A 20,475-nucleotide genomic window follows, 5' to 3' on the forward strand; every position below is an offset into this window, starting at 1 on the left:
TTGAGTCCGAACTCTGGAACCCATGTGAAAGCAACAGGAAAAACTTTCCGATACTTTGGCGAGAAAACCGACGTGCAGCTACCCTTCCGCACCGCCAGCTTTTCTTGTCAGATAATACAGCACTCAGAGTACAGACATGTTGCAGCCACCTCTGACGCCATCAGGCAGGCAAGGGTGTCCTTTTTAAAGTGCGCCCCGATTTGCGCTAAAAAAATTACTCCCTCCCGCACAGATGCAGGGAGCCCCCCCCCCCCCCCCCCCACCCCACCATACACACACCACAACCTACACACACACACCAATGGATAATGGGAACCAAACTCCGCACACAAGCACCGGAGCAAACCCCCCTCAGATAAGGGGCACATCTCCCCACATGATTAGTGGGTACCAACTCCCTGAGATAAGGGGAACTCAGATAAGGGGAACTCCCCCATCACACACAAGCACCATCGAGCCCCCCCCCCCCCCCATAAGGGGACCCTTCCCCTAGTGGTGAAACCTAGAGAGCCCCTTTGGCACTTCCCCCAGCATAGCTGTGCCAGGGCACAGTGCCAAGGTGTCAGGGGCAGGACACTGCGTGGGCATGTCCCTCGTTCAGCAGGAGCTATACTTGCCTGTATGCCACCAGTGGGTCGCCTTCAATGGCTTCGCATTTTAAAATACCTGTTGTGAACCTCGCCAATTTGACATCATGTCAGAGAAGCGGGAGTTTGAAATGTGTTAGGATGATATGGTGGGGAAGCTCGCTCACCATATTTAAATTTATTAAAATGCATTGAAATGAGATGACATCACCAATGAGCGGTGGAGAAAATCAAAAAATGATACCTTGCCAGTGAGAATCTTGTTTTCCGATTTTAGCGAGATCTTGCCGTTTGCACTCGCGGTGAACACTGGTGCAAAATCACCCCCAATATTTCATTCGTCTTTTGTCTCGCTACTGTAAATCTTTCTTTTCTCTATCCTCTCTTTATTATCTGAAGGTGAGGGGAATGTGTCAACCCTCTTTTGCATTTTGAGTGTGTACAAATAAAGTAACCCTTTGAGTTCATCCTATCTCGAGTGTGCTGTGGGGTTATCAATAGATAATCGGATCGCACCAACACCGGGGGATTGGGAAATACTCCACCACTCATAAAGAGGGAAACAAATCAAAACATCTTTCTGTTTATGGGTGGGTGGGGAGAGGATAAATTAGAGCTGTTTGAATAAACGCCCATCCTTAGGCTGGTTTAGCACAGTGGGCTAAACAGCTGGCTTGTAATGCCAGCAGCGCAGGTTCAATCCCGTACCGGCCTCCCCGAACAGGCGCTGGAATGTGGCGACTAGGGGCTTTTCACGGTAACTTTATTGAAGCCTACTTGTGACAATAAGCGATTGTTATTATTATTATTAGCAATCCCTTTCATCCTTTAATGGCTTCTGTCTTCCGTCCTATTACAGGCTTTCCCTCTTGTCTCTACAATTGATTAAATGCTGTGCATTTCCAGCACCACCCACTTCTGACTTAAGGCCATTGAGCTGAAATTACAACAGCTCTTTCCCTTTCCATTGATGCTGTCCAATCAGCTGTGGCTTTCCAGCAATTAGCATTTTTGTCTCCTATTTTTAAGCATTGACGGTATTTTTAAAGAAAATCATCCATTGCCCATATTTCATACTTGCTAATATTCTCACACTTACAGACTCTTGTTCGGCATGTTATCTGAACTGATTAGCAGTGCGATCAATTTAATTGCTCATCGTTAAAAAAAAAATGTAGTTTGCGCTTTGTAAAATTCTATCTGGTTAAGCGCCCTTGTTAGAAAAAAACATTTCTTTGTTTTTTTTCTCTCTCTTTTCTTTCCAGGATCCCACTGGTGAATCTGTAAAACACGCGGATGTCGACTTTTTATTGCACACCCGTGGGGCAGGGAGTGAGCAGAACCTTGTTTATTTTTTTAAGTGAGAATGCCTATAAAATAACATTATTTTATGAAGAAGCAGGAGAAAATGAAGAGAAACTGTCGAAGATTTAAACCTTTGCCAGAACAAGAAGGGAGCGCAGCTTCGGGGCGTGAAGAAAATGAGACTCAGCAGTCAGATTTCGACGGGACTTCACAACTTTTCAGAAGTGTCTATAGTGGAGATACAATCTCATGAACTGGGATCCACTGCCAACAGTGCCATTAGATGCCACGTACTTAGAGACTAAAGGCTGGTACGATCCGCTGAGAGAATCTAACTCTTGGAAAAGCATTTAATATTTTTTGTCTGCGAGAAATAGTATCGCTTCTTTCCATAAACAGGACCTACTCAGAGCTGACATTTACTAAAGCAGTGTCTGTTGCGAAGATTAAATGATGAGAAGTATGACTACAGTAAATTCCACTTAATACAGAGTGTATATCCTGTTTAACAGACTTAATTCTTTAGCTCTCATACTCACAATTTCTTTATTATTCCCCTTTCACTGTCCGGTTCTCCTTTGAATCATAGAATCCCTGCCGTGCACATGGAGGTCACTTGGCCCATCGAGTCTGCACTGACCCTCTGAAAGTGCACTCTAACTGGGCCCACTTCCCCGCCCACCCTACCCTATCCCAGTAACCCTGTAATCCAACCTGCACATCCCTGGACATTAAGGGGCAATTTAGCATGGCCAATCCACCTGAGCTGCAGACATTTGGACTGTGGGAGGAATCCAGTGCATCCGAGGGAAACCCATGCAGATGTGGGGAGAATGTTCAAACTCCACACAGTCAGTCACCCGAGGCTGGAATCGCCAAGCCACCATTAGGCTAAGGCTGTGGGCGAGGATTTGGCTTAAATCTGTCAAGGCCTGACAGCATGCACCAGAGCAGCCTCCTGTAGAGAGAAGGTACCAGAGCAGCCTCCTGTACTGACAATGTACCAGAGCCGTGTCCTGTACAGAGAATGGTCCAGAGCAGTGTCCTGTAGAGAAAATGTACCAGAGCCGTGCCCTGTAGAGAGAATGTACCAGAGCAGTGTCCTGTAGAGAGAATGTATCAGAGCAGTGTCCAGTAGAGATAATGTATCAGAGCAGTGTCCTGTAGAGAGAATGTATTAGCGCAGTGTCCTGCAGAGAGAATGTACCAGAGCAGTGTCCTGTAGAGAGAATGTACCAGAGCTGTGTCCTGTAGAGAGACTGTACCAGAGCAGTGTACTGTCGAGAGAATGTATCAGAGCAGTGTCCTGTAGAGAGAATGTATCAGAGCAGTGTCCTGTAGAGAGAATGTATCAGAGCAGTGTCCTGTAGAGAGAATGTACCAGAGCAAATTCCTGTTGAGAGAATGTACCAGAGCAAATTCTTGCAGAGAGAATGTACCAGAGCAAATTCCTGTTGAGAGAATGTACCAGAGCAAATTCCTGTAGAGAGAATGTACCAGAGCAAATACCTGTAGAGAGAATGTACCAGAGCAGCCTCCTGTAGAGAGAATGTACCAGAGCTGTGTCCTGTAGAATGAGTGTACCAGAGCAGTGTCCTGTAGAGAAAATGTACCAGAGCCATGTCCTGTAGAGAGAATGTACCAGAGCAGTTTCCTGTCGAGAGAATGTACCAGAGCAGTGTCCTGTAGAGAGAATGTATCAGAGCAGTGTCCTGTAGAGAGAATGTACCAGAGCAAATTCCTGTTGAGAGAATGTAACAGAGCAGTGTCCTGTAGAGAGAATGTATCAGAGCTGTGTCCTGTAGAGAGAATGTACCAGAGCTGTGTCCTGTAGAGAGAATGTACCAGAGCTGTGTCCTGTAGAGAGAATGTACCAGAGCAGTGTCCTGTAGAGAGAATGTACCAGAGCTGTGTCCTGTAGAGAGAATGTACCAGAGCTGTGTCCTGTAGAGAGAATGTACCAGACCTGTGTCCTGTAGAGAGAATGTACCAGAGCTGTGTCCTGTAGAGAGAATGTACCAGAGCAGTGTCCTGTAGAGAGAATGTACCAGAGCAGTGTCCTGTAGAGAGAATGTACCAGAGCAGTGTCCTGTAGAGAGAATGTATCAGAGCAGCCTGCTGCAGAGAGAATGTACCAGAGCAGTGTCGTGTCGAGAGAATGTACCAGAGCTGTGTCCTGTAGAGAGAATGTACCGGAGCTGTGTCCTGTAGAGAGAATGTACCAGAGCTGTGTCCTGTAGAAAGAATGTACCAGAGCAGTGTCCTGTAGAGAGAATGTACCAGAGCAGTGTCCTGTAGAGAGAATGTATCAGAGCAGTGTCCTGTAGAGAGAATGTACCAGAGCAAATTCCTGTTGAGAGAATGTACCAGAGCAGCCTCCTGTAGAGAGAATGTACCAGAGCTGTGTCCTGTAGAGTGAGTGTACCAGAGCAGTGTCCTGTAGAGAGATTGTACCAGAGCAGCCTGCTGTAGAGAGAATGTACCAGAGCAGTGTCCTGTAGAGAGAATGTACCAGAGCAGTGTCCTGTAGAGAGAATGTACCAGCGCAGTGTCCTGTAGAGAGAATGTATCAGAGCTGTGTCCTGTAGAGAGAATGTACCAGAGCTGTGTCCTGTAGAGAGAATGTACCAGAGCTGTGTCCTGTAGAGAGAATGTACCAGAGCGGTGTCCTGTAGAGAGAATGTACCAGAGTTGTGTCCTGTAGAGAGAATGTACCAGAGCTGTGTCCTGTAGAGAGAATGTACCAGAGCTGTGTCCTGTAGAGAGAATGTACCAGAGCAGTGTCCTGTAGAGAGAATGTACCAGAGCCGTGTCCTGTAGAGAGAATGTACCAGAGCAGCTGCTGTAGAGAGAATGTACCAGAGCAGTGTCCTGTAGAGAGAATGTACCAGAGCTGTGTCCTGTAGAGAGAATGTACCAGAGCTGTGTCCTGTAGAGAGAATGTACCAGAGCTTTGTCCTGTAGAGAGAATGTACCAGAGCAGTGTCCTGTAGAGAGAATGTACCAGAGCAGTGTCCTGTAGAGAGAATGTACCAGAGCAGTGTCCTGTAGAGAGAATGTACCACAGCAAATTCCTGTTGAGAGAATGTACCAGAACAAATTCCTGTAGAGAGAATGTACCAGAGCAAATTCCTGTTGAGAGAATGTACCAGAGCAAATTCCTGTAGAGAGAATGTACCAGAGCAGCCTCCTGTAGAGAGAATGTAGCAGAGCAAATTCCTGTTGAGAGAATGTACCAGAGCAAATTCCTGTAGAGAGAATGTACCAGAGCAAATTCCTGTTGAGAGAATGTACCAGAGCAAATTCCTGTAGAGAGAATGTACCAGAGCAAATTCCTGTAGTGCGAATGTACCAGAGCTGTGTCCTGTAGAGAGAATGTACCAGAGCTGTGTCCTGTAGAGAGAATGTACCAGAGCAGTGTCCTGTAGAGAGAATGTACCAGAGCAAATTCCTGTTGAGAGAATGTACCAGAGCAAATTCCTGTTGAGAGAATGTACCAGAGCAAATTCCTGTAGAGAGAATGTACCAGAGCAGTGTCCTATAGAGAGAATGTACCAGAGCAGTGTCCTGTAGAGAGAATGTACCCGAGCAGTGTCCTGTAGAGAGAATGTACCAGAGCAGCCTCCTGTACTGAGAATGTACCAGAGCAGTGTCCTGTAGAGAGAATGTACCAGAGCAGTGTCCTGTAGAGAGAATGTACCAGAGCAGCCTCCTGTACTGAGAATGTACCAGAGCAGTGTCCTGTAGAGAGAATGTACCAGAGCAGTGTCCTGTTGAGAGAATGTACCAGAGCTGTGTCCTGTAGAGAGAATGTACCAGAGCAGTGTCCTGTAGAGAGAATGTACCAGAGCAGCCTCCTGTAGAGAGAATGTACCAGACCTGTGTCCTGTAGAGGGAATGTACCAGAACAGCCTCCTGTAGAGAGAATGTACCAGAGCTGTGTCCTGTCGAGAGAATGTACCAGAACAGCCTCCTGTAGAGATAATGTACCAGAGCAGACTCCTGTAGAGAGAATGTACCAGAGCAGTGTCCTGGAGAGAGAATGCACCAGAGCTGTGTCCTGTAGAGAGAATTTACCAGAGCAGACTCCTGGAGAGAGAATGTACCAGAGCAGTGTCCTGTAGAGAGAATGTACCAAAGCAGTGTCCTGTAGAGAGAATGTACCAGAGCAGTGTCCTGTAGAGAGAATGTACCAGAGCTGTGTCCTCAGGAGAGAATGTACCAGAGCTGTGTCCTGTAGAGAGAATGTACCAGAGCAGCCTCCTGTAGCGAGAATGTACCAGAGCAGTGTCCTGTAGAGAGAATGTACCAGAGCTGTGTCCTGTAGAGAGAATATACCGGAGCAGTGTCCTGTAGAGAGACTGTACCAGAGCAGTGTCCTGGAGAGAGAATATACCAGAACAGTGTCCTGGAGAGCGAATGTACCAGAACAGTGTCCTGGAAAGAGAAATACCAGAGCAGCCTGCTGTAGAGAGAATGTACCAGAACAGTGTCCTGGAAAGAGAATATACTAGAGCAGCCTCCTATCGAGAGAATGTACCAGAGCAGTGTCCTGGAGAGAGAATGTACCAGAGTAGTGTCCTGGAGAGAGAATGTATCAGAGCTGTCTCCTGTAGAGAGAATGTACCAGAGCATCCTCCTGTAGAGAGACTGTACCAGAACAGCCTCCTGTAGAGAGACTGTACCAGAGCAGTGTTGTGTAGAGAGAATGTACCAGAGCAGTGTCCTGGAGAGAGAATATACCAGAACAGTCTCCTGTAGAGAGACTGTACCAGAGCAGTGTCGTGAAGAGAGAATGTACCAGAGCATTGTCCTGGAGAGAGAATGTACCAGAGCTGTCTCCTGTAGAGAGAATGTACCAGAACAGCCTCCTGTAGAGAGACTGTACCAGACCAGTGTCGTGTAGAGAGAATGTACCAGAGCAGTGTCCTGGAGAGAGAATCTATCAGAGTGGTCTCCTGTAGAGAGAATGTACCAGAGCTGTGTCCTGTAGAGAGAATGTACCAGAACAGCCTCCTGTAGAGAGAATGTACCAGAGCAGTGTCCTGTAGAGAGAATGTACCAGAGCCGTGTCCTGTAGAGAGAATGTACCAGAGCAGCTGCTGTAGAGAGAATGTACCAGAGCAGTGTCCTGTAGAGAGAATGTACCAGAGCTGTGTCCTGTAGAGAGAATGTACCAGAGCTGTGTCCTGTAGAGAGAATGTACCAGAGCTTTGTCCTGTAGAGAGAATGTACCAGAGCAGTGTCCTGTAGAGAGAATGTACCACAGCAAATTCCTGTTGAGAGAATGTACCAGAACAAATTCCTGTAGAGAGAATGTACCAGAGCAAATTCCTGTTGAGAGAATGTACCAGAGCAAATTCCTGTAGAGAGAATGTACCAGAGCAGCCTCCTGTAGAGAGAATGTAGCAGAGCAAATTCCTGGTGAGAGAATGTACCAGAGCAAATTCCTGTAGAGAGAATGTACCAGAGCAAATTCCTGTTGAGAGAATGTACCTGAGCAAATTCCTGTTGAGAGAATGTACCAGAGCAAATTCCTGTAGAGAGAATGTACCAGAGCAAATTCCTGTAGTGCGAATGTACCAGAGCTGTGTTCTGTAGAGAGAATGTACCAGAGCTGTGTCCTGTAGAGAGAATGTACCAGAGCAGTGTCCTGTAGAGAGAATGTACCAGAGCAAATTCCTGTTGAGAGAATGAACCAGAGCAAATTCCTGTTGAGAGAATGTACCAGAGCAAATTCCTGTAGAGAGAATGTACCAGAGCAAATTCCTGTAGAGAGAATGTACCAGAGCTGTGTCCTGTAGAGAGAATGTACCAGAGCTGTATCCTGTAGAGAGAATGTACCAGAGCCGTGTCCTGTAGAGAGAATGTACCAGAGCCGTGTCCTGTAGAGAGAATGTACCAGAGCCGTGTCCTGTAGAGAGAATGTACCAGAGCTGTGTCCTGTAGAGAGAATGTACCAGAGCAGTGTCCTGTAGAGAGAATGTACAGGAGCTGTGTCCTGTAGAGAGAATGTACCAGAGCAGTGTCCTGTAGAGAGAATGTACCAGAGCCGTGTCCTGTAGAGAGAATGTACCAGAGCAGCCTCCTGTAGAGAGAATGTACCAGAGCAGTGTCCTATAGAGAGAATGTACCAGAGCAGCCTCCTGTAGAGAGAATGTACCAGAGCAGTGTCCTGTAGAGAGAATGTACCCGAGCAGTGTCCTGTAGAGAGAATGTACCAGAGCAGCCTCCTGTACTGAGAATGTACCAGAGCAGTGTCCTGTAGAGAGAATGTACCAGAGCAGCCTCCTGTACTGAGAATGTACCAGAGCAGTGTCCTGTAGAGAGAATGTACCAGTGCAGTGTCCTGTTGAGAGAATGTACCAGAGCTGTGTCCTGTAGAGAGAATGTACCAGAGCAGTGTCCTGTAGAGAGAATGTACCAGAGCAGCCTCCTGTAGAGAGAATGTACCAGAGCTGTGTCCTGTAGAGGGAATGTACCAGAACAGCCTCCTGTAGAGAGAATGTACCAGAGCTGTGTCCTGTCGAGAGAATGTACCAGAACAGCCTCCTGTAGAGATAATGTACCAGAGCAGACTCCTGTAGAGAGAATGTACCAGAGCAGTGTACTGGAGAGAGAATGTACCAGAGCTGTGTCCTGCAGAGAGAATTTACCAGAGCAGACTCCTGGAGAGAGAATGTACCAGAGCAGTGTCCTGTAGAGAGAATGTACCAAAGCAGTGTCCTGTAGAGAGAATGTACCAGAGCAGTGTCCTGTAGAGAGAATGTACCAGAGCTGTGTCCTCAGGAGAGAATGTACCAGAGCTGTGTCCTGTAGAGAGAATGTACCAGAGCAGCCTCCTGTAGCGAGAATGTACCAGAGCAGTGTCCTGTAGAGAGAATGTACCAGAGCTGTGTCCTGTAGAGAGAATATACCGGAGCAGTGTCCTGTAGAGAGACTGTACCAGAGCAGTGTCCTGGAGAGAGAATATACCAGAACTGTGTCCTGGAGAGCGAATGTACCAGAACATTGTCCTGGAAAGAGAATATACCAGAGCAGCCTGCTGTAGAGAGAATGTACCAGAACAGTGTCCTGGAAAGAGAATATACTAGAGCAGCCTCCTATAGAGAGAATGTACCAGAGCAGTGTCCTGGAGAGAGAATGTACCAGTGTAGTGTCCTGGAGAGAGAATGTATCAGAGCTGTCTCCTGTAGAGAGAATGTACCAGAACAGCCTCCTGTAGAGAGACTGTACCAGAGCAGTGTTGTGTAGAGAGAATGTACCAGAGCAGTGTCCTGGAGAGAGAATATAGCAGAACAGTCTCCTGTAGAGAGACTGTACCAGAGCAGTGTCCTGGAGAGAGAATGTACCAGAGCTGTCTCCTGTAGAGAGAATGTACCAGAACAGCCTCCTGTAGAGAGACTGTACCAGAGCAGTGTCGTGTAGAGAGAATGTACCAGAGCATTGTCCTGGAGAGAGAATCTATCAGAGCGGTCTCCTGTAGAGAGAATGTACCAGAACAGCCTCCTGTAGAGAGACTGTACCAGAGCAGTGTCGTGTAGAGAGAATGTACCAGAGCAGTGTCCTGGAGAGAGAATCTATCAGAGCTGTGTCCTGTAGAGAGAATGTACCAGAGCTGTGTCCTGTAGAGAGAATGTACCAGAACAGCCTCCTGTAGAGTGAGTGTACCAGAGCAGTGTTCTGTAGAGAGAATGTACCAGAGCTGTGTCCTGTAGAGAGAATGTACCAGAACTGCCTCCTGTCGAGAGAATGTACCAGAGCAGTGTCCTGTTGAGAGAATGTACCAGAGCTGTGTCCTGTAGAGGGAATGTACCAGAACAGCCTCCTGTAGAGAGAATGTACCAGAGCTGTGTCCTGTAGAGAGAATGTACCAGAACAGCCTCCTGTAGAGATAATGTACCAGAGCAGACTCCTGTAGAGAGAATGTGCCAGAGCAGTGTCCTGGAGAGAGAATGTACCAGAGCTGTGTCCTGTAGAGAGAATTTACCAGAGCAGACTCCTGGAGAGAGAATGTACCAGAGCAGTGTCCTGTAGAGAGAATGTACCAAAGCTGTGTCCTGTAGAGAGAATGTACCAGAGCAGTGTCCTGTAGAGAGAATGTACCAGAGCTGTGTCCTGTAGAGAGAATATACCGGAGCAGTGTCCTGTAGAGAGACTGTACCAGAGCAGTGTCCTGGAGAGAGAATATACCAGAACTGTGTCCTGGAGAGCGAATGTACCAGAACAGTGTCCTGGAAAGAGAATATACCAGAGCAGCCTGCTGTAGAGAGAATGTACCAGAACAGTGTCCTGGAAAGAGAATATACTAGAGCAGCCTCCTATCGAGAGAATGTACCAGAGCAGTGTCCTGGAGAGAGAATGTACCAGAGTAGTGTCCTGGAGAGAGAATGTATCAGAGCTGTCTCCTGTAGAGAGAATGTACCAGAGCATCCTCCTGTAGAGAGACTGTACCAGAACAGCCTCCTGTAGAGAGACTGTACCAGAGCAGTGTTGTGTAGAGAGAATGTACCAGAGCAGTGTCTTGGAGAGAGAATATAGCAGAACAGTCTCCTGTAGAGAGACTGTACCAGAGCAGTGTCGTGAAGAGAGAATGTACCAGAGCATTGTCCTGGAGAGAGAATGTACCAGAGCTGTCTCCTGTAGAGAGAATGTACCAGAACAGCCTCCTGTAGAGAGACTGTACCAGAGCAGTGTCGTGTAGAGAGAATGTACCAGAGCAGTGTCCTGGAGAGAGAATCTATCAGAGCGGTCTCCTGTAGAGAGAATGTACCAGAGCTGTGTCCTGTAGAGAGAATGTACCAGAACAGCCTCCTGTAGAGTGAGTGTACCAGAGCAGTGTCCTGTAGAGAGAATGTACCAGAGCCGTGTCCTGTAGAGAGAATGTACCAGAGCAGCTGCTGTAGAGAGAATGTACCAGAGCAGTGTCCTGTAGAGAGAATGTACCAGAGCTGTGTCCTGTAGAGAGAATGTACCAGAGCTGTGTCCTGTAGAGAGAATGTACCAGAGCTTTGTCCTGTAGAGAGAATGTACCAGAGCAGTGTCCTGTAGAGAGAATGTACCAGAGCAGTGTCCTGTAGAGAGAATGTACCAGAGCAGTGTCCTGTAGAGAGAATGTACCACAGCAAATTCCTGTTGAGAGAATGTACCAGAACAAATTCCTGTAGAGAGAATGTACCAGAGCAAATTCCTGTTGAGAGAATGTACCAGAGCAAATTCCTGTAGAGAGAATGTACCAGAGCAGCCTCCTGTAGAGAGAATGTAGCAGAGCAAATTCCTGGTGAGAGAATGTACCAGAGCAAATTCCTGTAGAGAGAATGTACCAGAGCAAATTCCTGTTGAGAGAATGTACCAGAGCAAATTCCTGTTGAGAGAATGTACCAGAGCAAATTCCTGTAGAGAGAATGTACCAGAGCAAATTCCTGTAGTGCGAATGTACCAGAGCTGTGTTCTGTAGAGAGAATGTACCAGAGCTGTGTCCTGTAGAGAGAATGTACCAGAGCAGTGTCCTGTAGAGAGAATGTACCAGTGCAAATTCCTGTTGAGAGAATGAACCAGAGCAAATTCCTGTTGAGAGAATGTACCAGAGCAAATTCCTGTAGAGAGAATGTACCAGAGCAAATTCCTGTAGAGAGAATGTACCAGAGCTGTGTCCTGTAGAGAGAATGTACCAGAGCTGTATCCTGTAGAGAGAATGTACCAGAGCCGTGTCCTGTAGAGAGAATGTACCAGAGCAGTGTCCTGTAGAGAGAATGTACAGGAGCTGTGTCCTGTAGAGAGAATGTACCAGAGCAGTGTCCTGTAGAGAGAATGTACCAGAGCCGTGTCCTGTAGAGAGAATGTACCAGAGCAGCCTCCTGTAGAGAGAATGTACCAGAGCAGTGTCCTATAGAGAGAATGTACCAGAGCAGCCTCCTGTAGAGAGAATGTACCAGAGCAGTGTCCTGTAGAGAGAATGTACCCGAGCAGTGTCCTGTAGAGAGAATGTACCAGAGCAGCCTCCTGTACTGAGAATGTACCAGAGCAGTGTCCTGTTGAGAGAATGTACCAGAGCAGTGTCCTGTAGAGAGAATGTACCAGAGCAGCCTCCTGTACTGAGAATGTACCAGAGCAGTGTCCTGTAGAGAGAATGTACCAGTGCAGTGTCCTGTTGAGAGAATGTACCAGAGCTGTGTCCTGTAGAGAGAATGTACCAGAGCAGTGTCCTGTAGAGAGAATGTACCAGAGCAGCCTCCTGTAGAGAGAATGTACCAGAGCTGTGTCCTGTAGAGGGAATGTACCAGAACAGCCTCCTGTAGAGAGAATGTACCAGAGCTGTGTCCTGTCGAGAGAATGTACCAGAACAGCCTCCTGTAGAGATAATGTACCAGAGCAGACTCCTGTAGAGAGAATGTACCAGAGCAGTGTACTGGAGAGAGAATGTACCAGAGCTGTGTCCTGCAGAGAGAATTTACCAGAGCAGACTCCTGGAGAGAGAATGTACCAGAGCAGTGTCCTGTAGAGAGAATGTACCAAAGCAGTGTCCTGTAGAGAGAATGTACCAGAGCAGTGTCCTGTAGAGAGAATGTACCAGAGCTGTGTCCTCAGGAGAGAATGTACCAGAGCTGTGTCCTGTAGAGAGAATGTACCAGAGCAGCCTCCTGTAGCGAGAATGTACCAGAGCAGTGTCCTGTAGAGAGAATGTACCAGAGCTGTGTCCTGTAGAGAGAATATACCGGAGCAGTGTCCTGTAGAGAGACTGTACCAGAGCAGTGTCCTGGAGAGAGAATATACCAGAACTGTGTCCTGGAGAGCGAATGTACCAGAACATTGTCCTGGAAAGAGAATATACCAGAGCAGCCTGCTGTAGAGAGAATGTACCAGAACAGTGTCCTGGAAAGAGAATATACTAGAGCAGCCTCCTATAGAGAGAATGTACCAGAGCAGTGTCCTGGAGAGAGAATGTACCAGAGCCGTGTCCTGTAGGGAGAATGTACCAGAGCAATGTCCTGTAGAGAGAATGTACCAGAGCAGTGTCCTGGAGAGAGAATGTACCAGTGTAGTGTCCTGGAGAGAGAATGTATCAGAGCTGTCTCCTGTAGAGAGAATGTACCAGAGCATCCTCCTGTAGAGAGACTGTACCAGAACAGCCTCCTGTAGAGAGACTGTACCAGAGCAGTGTTGTGTAGAGAGAATGTACCAGAGCAGTGTCCTGGAGAGAGAATATAGCAGAACAGTCTCCTGTAGAGAGACTGTACCAGAGCAGTGTCGTGAAGAGAGAATGTACCAGAGCATTGTCCTGGAGAGAGAATGTACCAGAGCTGTCTCCTGTAGAGAGAATGTACCAGAACAGCCTCCTGTAGAGAGACTGTACCAGAGCAGTGTCGTGTAGAGAGAATGTACCAGAGCAGTGTCCTGGAGAGAGAATCTATCAGAGCGGTCTCCTGTAGAGAGAATGTACCAGAGCTGTGTCCTGTAGAGAGAATGTACCAGAACAGCCTCCTGTAGAGTGAGTGTACCAGAGCAGTGTTCTGTAGAGAGAATGTACCAGAGCTGTGTCCTGTAGAGAGAATGTACCAGAACAGCCTCCTGTCGAGAGAATGTACCAGAGCAGTGTCCTGTTGAGAGAATGTACCAGAGCTGTGTCCTGTAGAGGGAATGTACCAGAACAGCCTCCTGTAGAGAGAATGTACCAGAGCTGTGTCCTGTAGAGAGAATGTACCAGAACAGCCTCCTGTAGAGATAATGTACCAGAGCAGACTCCTGTAGAGAGAATGTGCCAGAGCAGTGTCCTGGAGAGAGAATGTACCAGAGCTGTGTCCTGTAGAGAGAATTTACCAGAGCAGACTCCTGGAGAGAGAATGTACCAGAGCAGTGTCCTGTAGAGAGAATGTACCAAAGCTGTGTCCTGTAGAGAGAATGTACCAGAGCAGTGTCCTGTAGGGAGAATGTACCAGAGCTGTGTCCTGTAGAGAGAATATACCGGAGCAGTGTCCTGTAGAGAGACTGTACCAGAGCAGTGTCCTGGAGAGAGAATATACCAGAACTGTGTCCTGGAGAGCGAATGTACCAGAACAGTGTCCTGGAAAGAGAATATACCAGAGCAGCCTGCTGTAGAGAGAATGTACCAGAACAGTGTCCTGGAAAGAGAATATACTAGAGCAGCCTCCTATAGAGAGAATGTACCAGAGCAGTGTCCTGGAGAGAGAATGTACCAGAGCAGTGTCCTGGAGAGAGAATGTACCAGAGTAGTGTCCTGTAGAGAGAATGTACCAGAGCATCCTCCTGTAGAGAGACTGTACCAGAACAGCCTCCTGTAGAGAGACTGTACCAGAGCAGTGTTGTGTAGAGAGAATGTACCAGAGCAGTGTCCTGGAGAGAGAATGTACCAGAGCAGTGTCCTGTAGGGAGAATGTACCAGAGCTGTGTCCTCAGGAGAGAATGTACCAGAGCTGTGTCCTGTAGAGAGAATGTACCAGAGCAGCCTCCTGTAGCGAGAATGTACCAGAGCAGTGTCCTGTAGAGAGAATGTACCAGAGCTGTGTCCTGTAGAGAGAATATACCGGAGCAGTGTCCTGTAGAGAGACTGTACCAGAGCAGTGTCCTGGAGAGAGAATATACCAGAACAGTGTCCTGGAGAGCGAATGTACCAGAACAGTGTCCTGGAAAGAGAATATACCAGAGCAGCCTGCCGTTGATTGAATGTACCAGAACAGTGTCCTGGAAAGAGAATATACTAGAGCAGCCTCCTGTAGAGAGAATGTACCAGAGCAGTGTCCTGGAGAGAGAATGTACCAGAGTAGTGTCCTGGAGAGAGAATGTATCAGAGCTGTCTCCTGGAGAGAGAATATACCAGAACAGTCTCCTGTAGAGAGACTGTACCAGAGCAGTGTCGTGAAGAGAGAATGTACCAGAGCATTGTCCTGGAGAGAGAATGTACCAGAGCTGTCTCCTGTAGAGAGAATGTACCAGAACAGCCTCCTGTAGAGAGACTGTACCAGAGCAGTGTCGTGTAGAGAGAATGCACCAGAGCAGTGTCCTGGAGAGAGAATCTATCAGAGCGGTCTCCTGTAGAGAGAATGTACCAGAGCCGTGTCCTGTACAGAGAATGTACCAGAGCCATGTCCTGTAGAGTGAATGTACCAGAGCAGTGTCCTGTAGAGAGAATGTACCAGAGCGGTCTACTGTAGAGAGAATGTACCAGAGCCATGTCCTGTAGAGAGAATGTACCAGAGCGGTCTCCTGTAGAGAGAATGTACCAGAGCAGCCATTTGAGAGAGAATGTACCAGAGCAGCCTCCTGTAGAGAGAATGTACCAGAACAGTGTCCTGGAGAGAGAATGTACCAGAGCTGTGTCCTGTAGAGAGAATGTACCAGAGCTGTGTCCTGTAGAGAGAATGTACCAGAGCTGTGTCCTGTAGAGAGAATGTACCAGAGCAGGCTGCTGCAGAGAGAATGTAGCAGAACAGTGTCCTGTAGAGAGAATGTACCAGAGCTGAGTCCTGTAGAGAGAATGTACCAGAGCTGTGTCCTGTAGAGAGAATGTACCAGAGCAGTCTCCTGTAGAGACAATGTACCAGAGCAGTGTCCTGTAGAGAGAATGTACCAGAACAGTGTCCTGGAGAGAGAATGTACCAGAGCTGTGTCCTGTAGAGAGAATGTACCAGAGCTGTGTCCTGTAGAGAGAATGTACCAGAGCTGTGTCCTGTAGAGAGAATGTACCAGAGCAGTCTCCTGTAGAGAGAATGTACCAGAGCAGTATCCTGTAGAGAGAATGTATCAGAGCAGTGTCCTGTAGAGAGAATGTACCAGAGCAGTGTCCTGTACAGAGAATTTACCAGAGCAGTGTCCTGTAGAGAGAATGTACCAGAGCAGTGTCCTGTAGAGAGAATGTACCAGAGCCGTGTCCTGGAGAGAGAATGTACCAGAGCAGTGTCCTGTAGAGAGAATGTACCAGAGCAGTGTCCTGTAGAGAGAATGTACGAGAGCAGTGTCCTGTAGAGAGAATGTACAAGAGCAGTGTCCTGTAGAGAGAATGTACCCGAGCAGTGTCCTGGAGAGAGAATGTACCAGAGCAGTGTCCTGTAGAGCGAATGTACCAGAGCAGTGTCCTGTAGAGAGGATGTACCAGAGCAGTGTCCTGGAGAGAGAATGTACCAGAGCAGTGTCCTGTACAGAGAATGTACTAGAGCAGTGTCCTCTAGAGCGAATGTACCAGAGCAGTGTCCTGGAGAGAGAATGTACCAGAGCAGTGTCCTGTAGAGAGAATGTACTAGAGCAGTGTCCTGGAGTGAGAATGTACCGGAGCAGCCTCCTGTAGAGAGAATGTACCAGAGCAGCCTGCTGTAGAGAGAATGTACCAGAGCTGTGTCCTGTAGAGAGAATGTAACAGAGCTGTGTCCTGTAGAGAGAATGTAACAGAGCAGTGTCCTGTAGAGAGAATGTACCAGAGCTGTGTCCTGTAGAGAGAATGTACCAGAGCAGTCCCTCGTGGTTATATCCTTCTCCTCCTCCCTATGTGATTGGAGGCCTCTGGGTCCCTGTCCGGCTGTGATGGCAGGGTCTGCAGTGCAGAAGAGGAGGAGGAGGACCTGGCTTCTGAAGTTGCGTTGCGTCCCCTCCCTTGCCCCCCCCCCCCCCCAATTCGGTTCAGCGTCCAAAACGGAGCATCGCCCAGATTGTTTTGTGACGACGTTGTGGGGGAAGTGTGGCCATGACAACAGGCTTTTACAGGCAGAGCTCAGTTGGAGGCCTTGCAGTGAGCCAGGACATTCTGCCACTCGTGGACACAAGCTCCATTAAATTATAAACTAAAGCAACTGTGACAAATAAATCTCCATTCTGCTGAAGAGTGCTTTATACTTGCAGAAATAAAGGGGGCAAATGAAGCAAAAATAAACAAATGAAAACATCAACAAATTGGCTTATGGGCGTGGCAGAAGGCCAAGAGTGAGTAAGAGATCAGTTATTTTAAAATCCAAACTGTTTAACAAAATGTACACTCTAAAAGGAGGAAGCTCTGTAACTGGTGATTTCTCACATTAACTTGCTGATTTTACCACGCCTACAAAATGGCAGTGAGGATTTTAACCTCCCTGAGGAGCAGCAGACTTTTATAACTTCCACAAATCCGTTTTCCTGTCATACATTTTCTCCCTTGAAATGGTGTTGTGCAAATTCTTAGATCTATGGAGCACAGAGATCAAAGTGCCAAGCGCAGAGGACGAGGATTTGTGTGTGTGTGGCCTACACTGACTGAACAACTTGCGCTTTGCATTGTTTTGTACTACACCAATGCTGTTATTGTCCTTGAAATGGTTCATAGCCATGACAACTGTTTTTTTTTTAGATTACATGAATACATCATTTTAAATTATACTGTATAATAAAATGAATTTCAATTTAGCAACAGGAAGTTTCTAGAGAGGAAGAAGTGAAGCTTAACCATGGAGAGAACTCATTGATTCTTAAAAGGCTGGTAAATGTTGAAAGCTGCTAATTCATCCTTCCGGAGTTACCTTGAACACGGAGGTCTGCAGCTATGAATGAACAAGCATTTTTTTTGGTCCTTTTCCCTCTTTCCTCTTTTTCTCCCCAAAAATGACTTGTGCTGTCTCCGCCACAATCTCACTTCCAAGGTCCACGATTCAAGTATGAACTAGGCCATTTGGGTGTTGCTAGGCCATTGGAAAAAGGGAACGCAGTTTGCCCCCACCCAAGTCTCATATTTTGCACTGGAGATTGGGTAATATTTCACCTACCCCTCCTAAACACAGAGGCCCTGATGCTAATTCAAGGGACGATCAAATCTGGACTCACCCCCCCAAAAAAAAAATCAATTAGTCAATTCAAAGTGTCAAAATTGAAATTGCTAAGTAATTATTGTTAGATAAGGGTGTTGTGTGTGGAATGCATTGAATAAATGCTAACATCTGGGACCCTTCAACATTTGGTGATTCAATCCTCAATGTCATGTAAAAACTAATCAGAGGGTTGCCCTCTTTTGGCCCCCATGACCTGCGGCCAAAGGTCAGCACAAGTAATCAGAATCGCAGTGTTGTGGGCATTGGCTATTTCCAATCATATCGAAGGAACTGTCGTCCCAGATTCAGTGCTGAAGTTCGCATGTAGTTGAAACAAAGTTGTGATTGCAACTTTGGCAATAGTTTTGACCCCAAGCTCTTGGGCGGGAAACCAAGAGGTGTAAAACCGGGTGGGGATTGAAGGTCATGATTGATCTGATTCCATCCGTTACTCCCTCCGCCTACTAGGATGAGTTATGTTCCAATGGCTCTCGTTACCGTTTCTAGTGTGAGCAGCAGTGAGGTCCTTCACTGACTGAGAAGCTTTCACCCCTAAATTGCCCGCAAGGCAAGAAGACGCCTGCCTCTGTAAAGACTGCAATTTGAAGCTCACGGGCTGGAGGATTTGATTATGTAAATAGGATAGGCCCACTGACCGACCCAATGTTGTAATTCCTTCCCGAGGACAAATTTGGCTCAGATTTCGGCCCACGACGTGAAATAATCTGTGCTTGCCCACCATAAAATCGGTGTCATACTGGACTTTCTGTTGTTTTTTTATGGCGGCACAATTCCCGCACAACCTCAGAAGGAACTATCGAGGTCAAAAAATATTTCCCATCCCAATGAGCCATCATCACACTGCGAGAGAAGCCGTTTGAAACAGGCATCTGGGCGGACCAATTAACCAGAATGTGGTGGGATTTCTGTTAACGGGCCCGGTCTTCACCTCATGCTGTGGCCCAATGAGTGTGTCCAGTGTGCGGCTGGCGAAGTGATATAGACACCGAGGAGATGCCAGGCTTGACTTACCTGTGTTGGAAGGTTCTCTGACTGCTGCACTTGGCCTCAACGTTTGAGCGGGACACCTGATGACTGCTCACCATCTTTCTGTTGGCAGTTGGCAGGTGTGGGCGTGAGTTTGTGGCCGGGCTTGGCCGAGCCTGCAATGCTGCTGCAATTCCATAACCCGTCCAAATAACCACCGTAGCTTTAAACTTTGGATTATGGCCCATTTGAGGGCGGCACTGGGGCAAGAGAGTCAGGAGGGGAGAAAATGAACGAGAAATAAAATAATATTCACTTGACAAAGAAGTTTCAATGCTCCATTCTGACATGCTATCAATGGTTGTGACATTGCACAGGTAGTTTCGAAGTTTCAATTGCAAGTTCTGGTCGGCTCCTATCGGCACAGTCATGCCTCTGCCCCCTTCGGTCTCCCTCGAAAATGCATTTTTGCACCAGGAAATGCCAAAGATAGAGAAGCATGGCTTTCTGCCCGCAGTCACTGTCCCTGTTTCCCCCTTGGAATAACTTCAGTGAAAGTTCAGAGCCTGTAGCGCAGGACGGCGGCATGACTGATTAAATAAGGTGGAGGCTGAGGGCGACGTTACAAAACAGAACGAAAGCCATGTTAAGGTCACACCGAGTTTGGATTGTGGAAGCCCCAATCTTGGGAAGGAACCAGTTTGACCGGCCAACCTCCTCACAAAGACCTCATTGTAATGAAGACGCTGCTAAGGCCTTTGCCCTGCAACTGGACTCGGTGTCATCGCGGTCAGGATTATGAAGCCGATCCAATCACCTTTTTCTTTTGTACTTTCCCCTGTAAATTCATTAATGAACATGCTGAAGATTAATGCATGATTTCTTTACCGGGAGGTAAGCGCTGTGCGGGTTTTTAAATTACTTTCGTAACACGTTGCTTTCAAAGGTTTTTGTTTCATCTTCTTCCCGCAGTCGAGTGGCGCCATTCAGTTTCACATCTTGGTATTTCAGTCCCCCCCCCCCCCCCGCCCCAGTTTCAGGACCTAGACATTTCTTCCACAGATGCCCGTGTGTTAGTTAAGCAGTCTCATTATTTGGAGAACTAAACGGTTAGATTTTCATTTCACCGCCGGGGCGGTAGATTAGAATGAAATAAACGACTTTAAAATGGATGGGTGAACTCCACTCCACCCCCCCCCCCCCCCTCCATGGCCCCCACATCACCTACCCCATTTTACCCCCCGCCCAAGTGAAGCTGAAAATCTATTCCAACATGTTAAAAATGAGGAGAGTGTGATGTTTAATCAAAACAGCAAATCATCCAGTGCTAGTATGACAATTGAACGTAGACTTTGATCACTCCTTTGTTTCATGATTTTCCATCCAAACTAACGTACTAATTGTCAGATATACATCAAAGTTACTTTCTAAGACATCAGAAAGGAACCCATTTCAGCCTTGGCATCTCTAGAATACCATCGCTTCCAGTTGTTGGCATCCGGTCTGCTCTATAGTGCGGGAAGGTTAAAGATCCATTAGTGTAGAAACCTGAATTCCAAGTTGCAGAATGCCTTCCTTACATTGCTTCGAAGAATGTTGATGTAAAAATGAACGATGGATAATGGACAGGCTGCACGACTGGATGAAGATCTACCTGTATTGAGGGACCCAGAGCTGAGGGGATAGTCTGGCATCAAAACAATTTGTTCAGGAATTCGAAAGCTTTGACGTTCCTTGTACTGTTTGTTCTCCAAATAGAATCACCGGCGTACACACATGTGGCATACCGATATCTCTCACTAGCTGTCACTGTC

General features: G+C 47.3%; 1 protein-coding gene across 1 annotated transcript in view; it reads left to right on the top strand.

Moving 5' to 3' along the window:
• Positions 1–19,682, top strand: part of ajap1 (adherens junctions associated protein 1) — a 430,540-nt gene extending 410,858 nt beyond the window's left edge. The window contains exon 5 of the mRNA XM_072478480.1: positions 1,853–19,682. Coding sequence (XP_072334581.1) covers positions 1,853–1,874 — 22 coding nt within the window. The 3' untranslated portion in view covers positions 1,875–19,682. The remainder of the gene's footprint in view (positions 1–1,852) is intronic.
• The last annotated feature ends 793 nt before the right edge of the window (positions 19,683–20,475 follow it).

The sequence above is a fragment of the Scyliorhinus torazame genome, chromosome 16 (genome assembly GCF_047496885.1).
Source record: "Scyliorhinus torazame isolate Kashiwa2021f chromosome 16, sScyTor2.1, whole genome shotgun sequence".
Taxonomy (NCBI): Eukaryota; Metazoa; Chordata; class Chondrichthyes; order Carcharhiniformes; family Scyliorhinidae; genus Scyliorhinus; species Scyliorhinus torazame.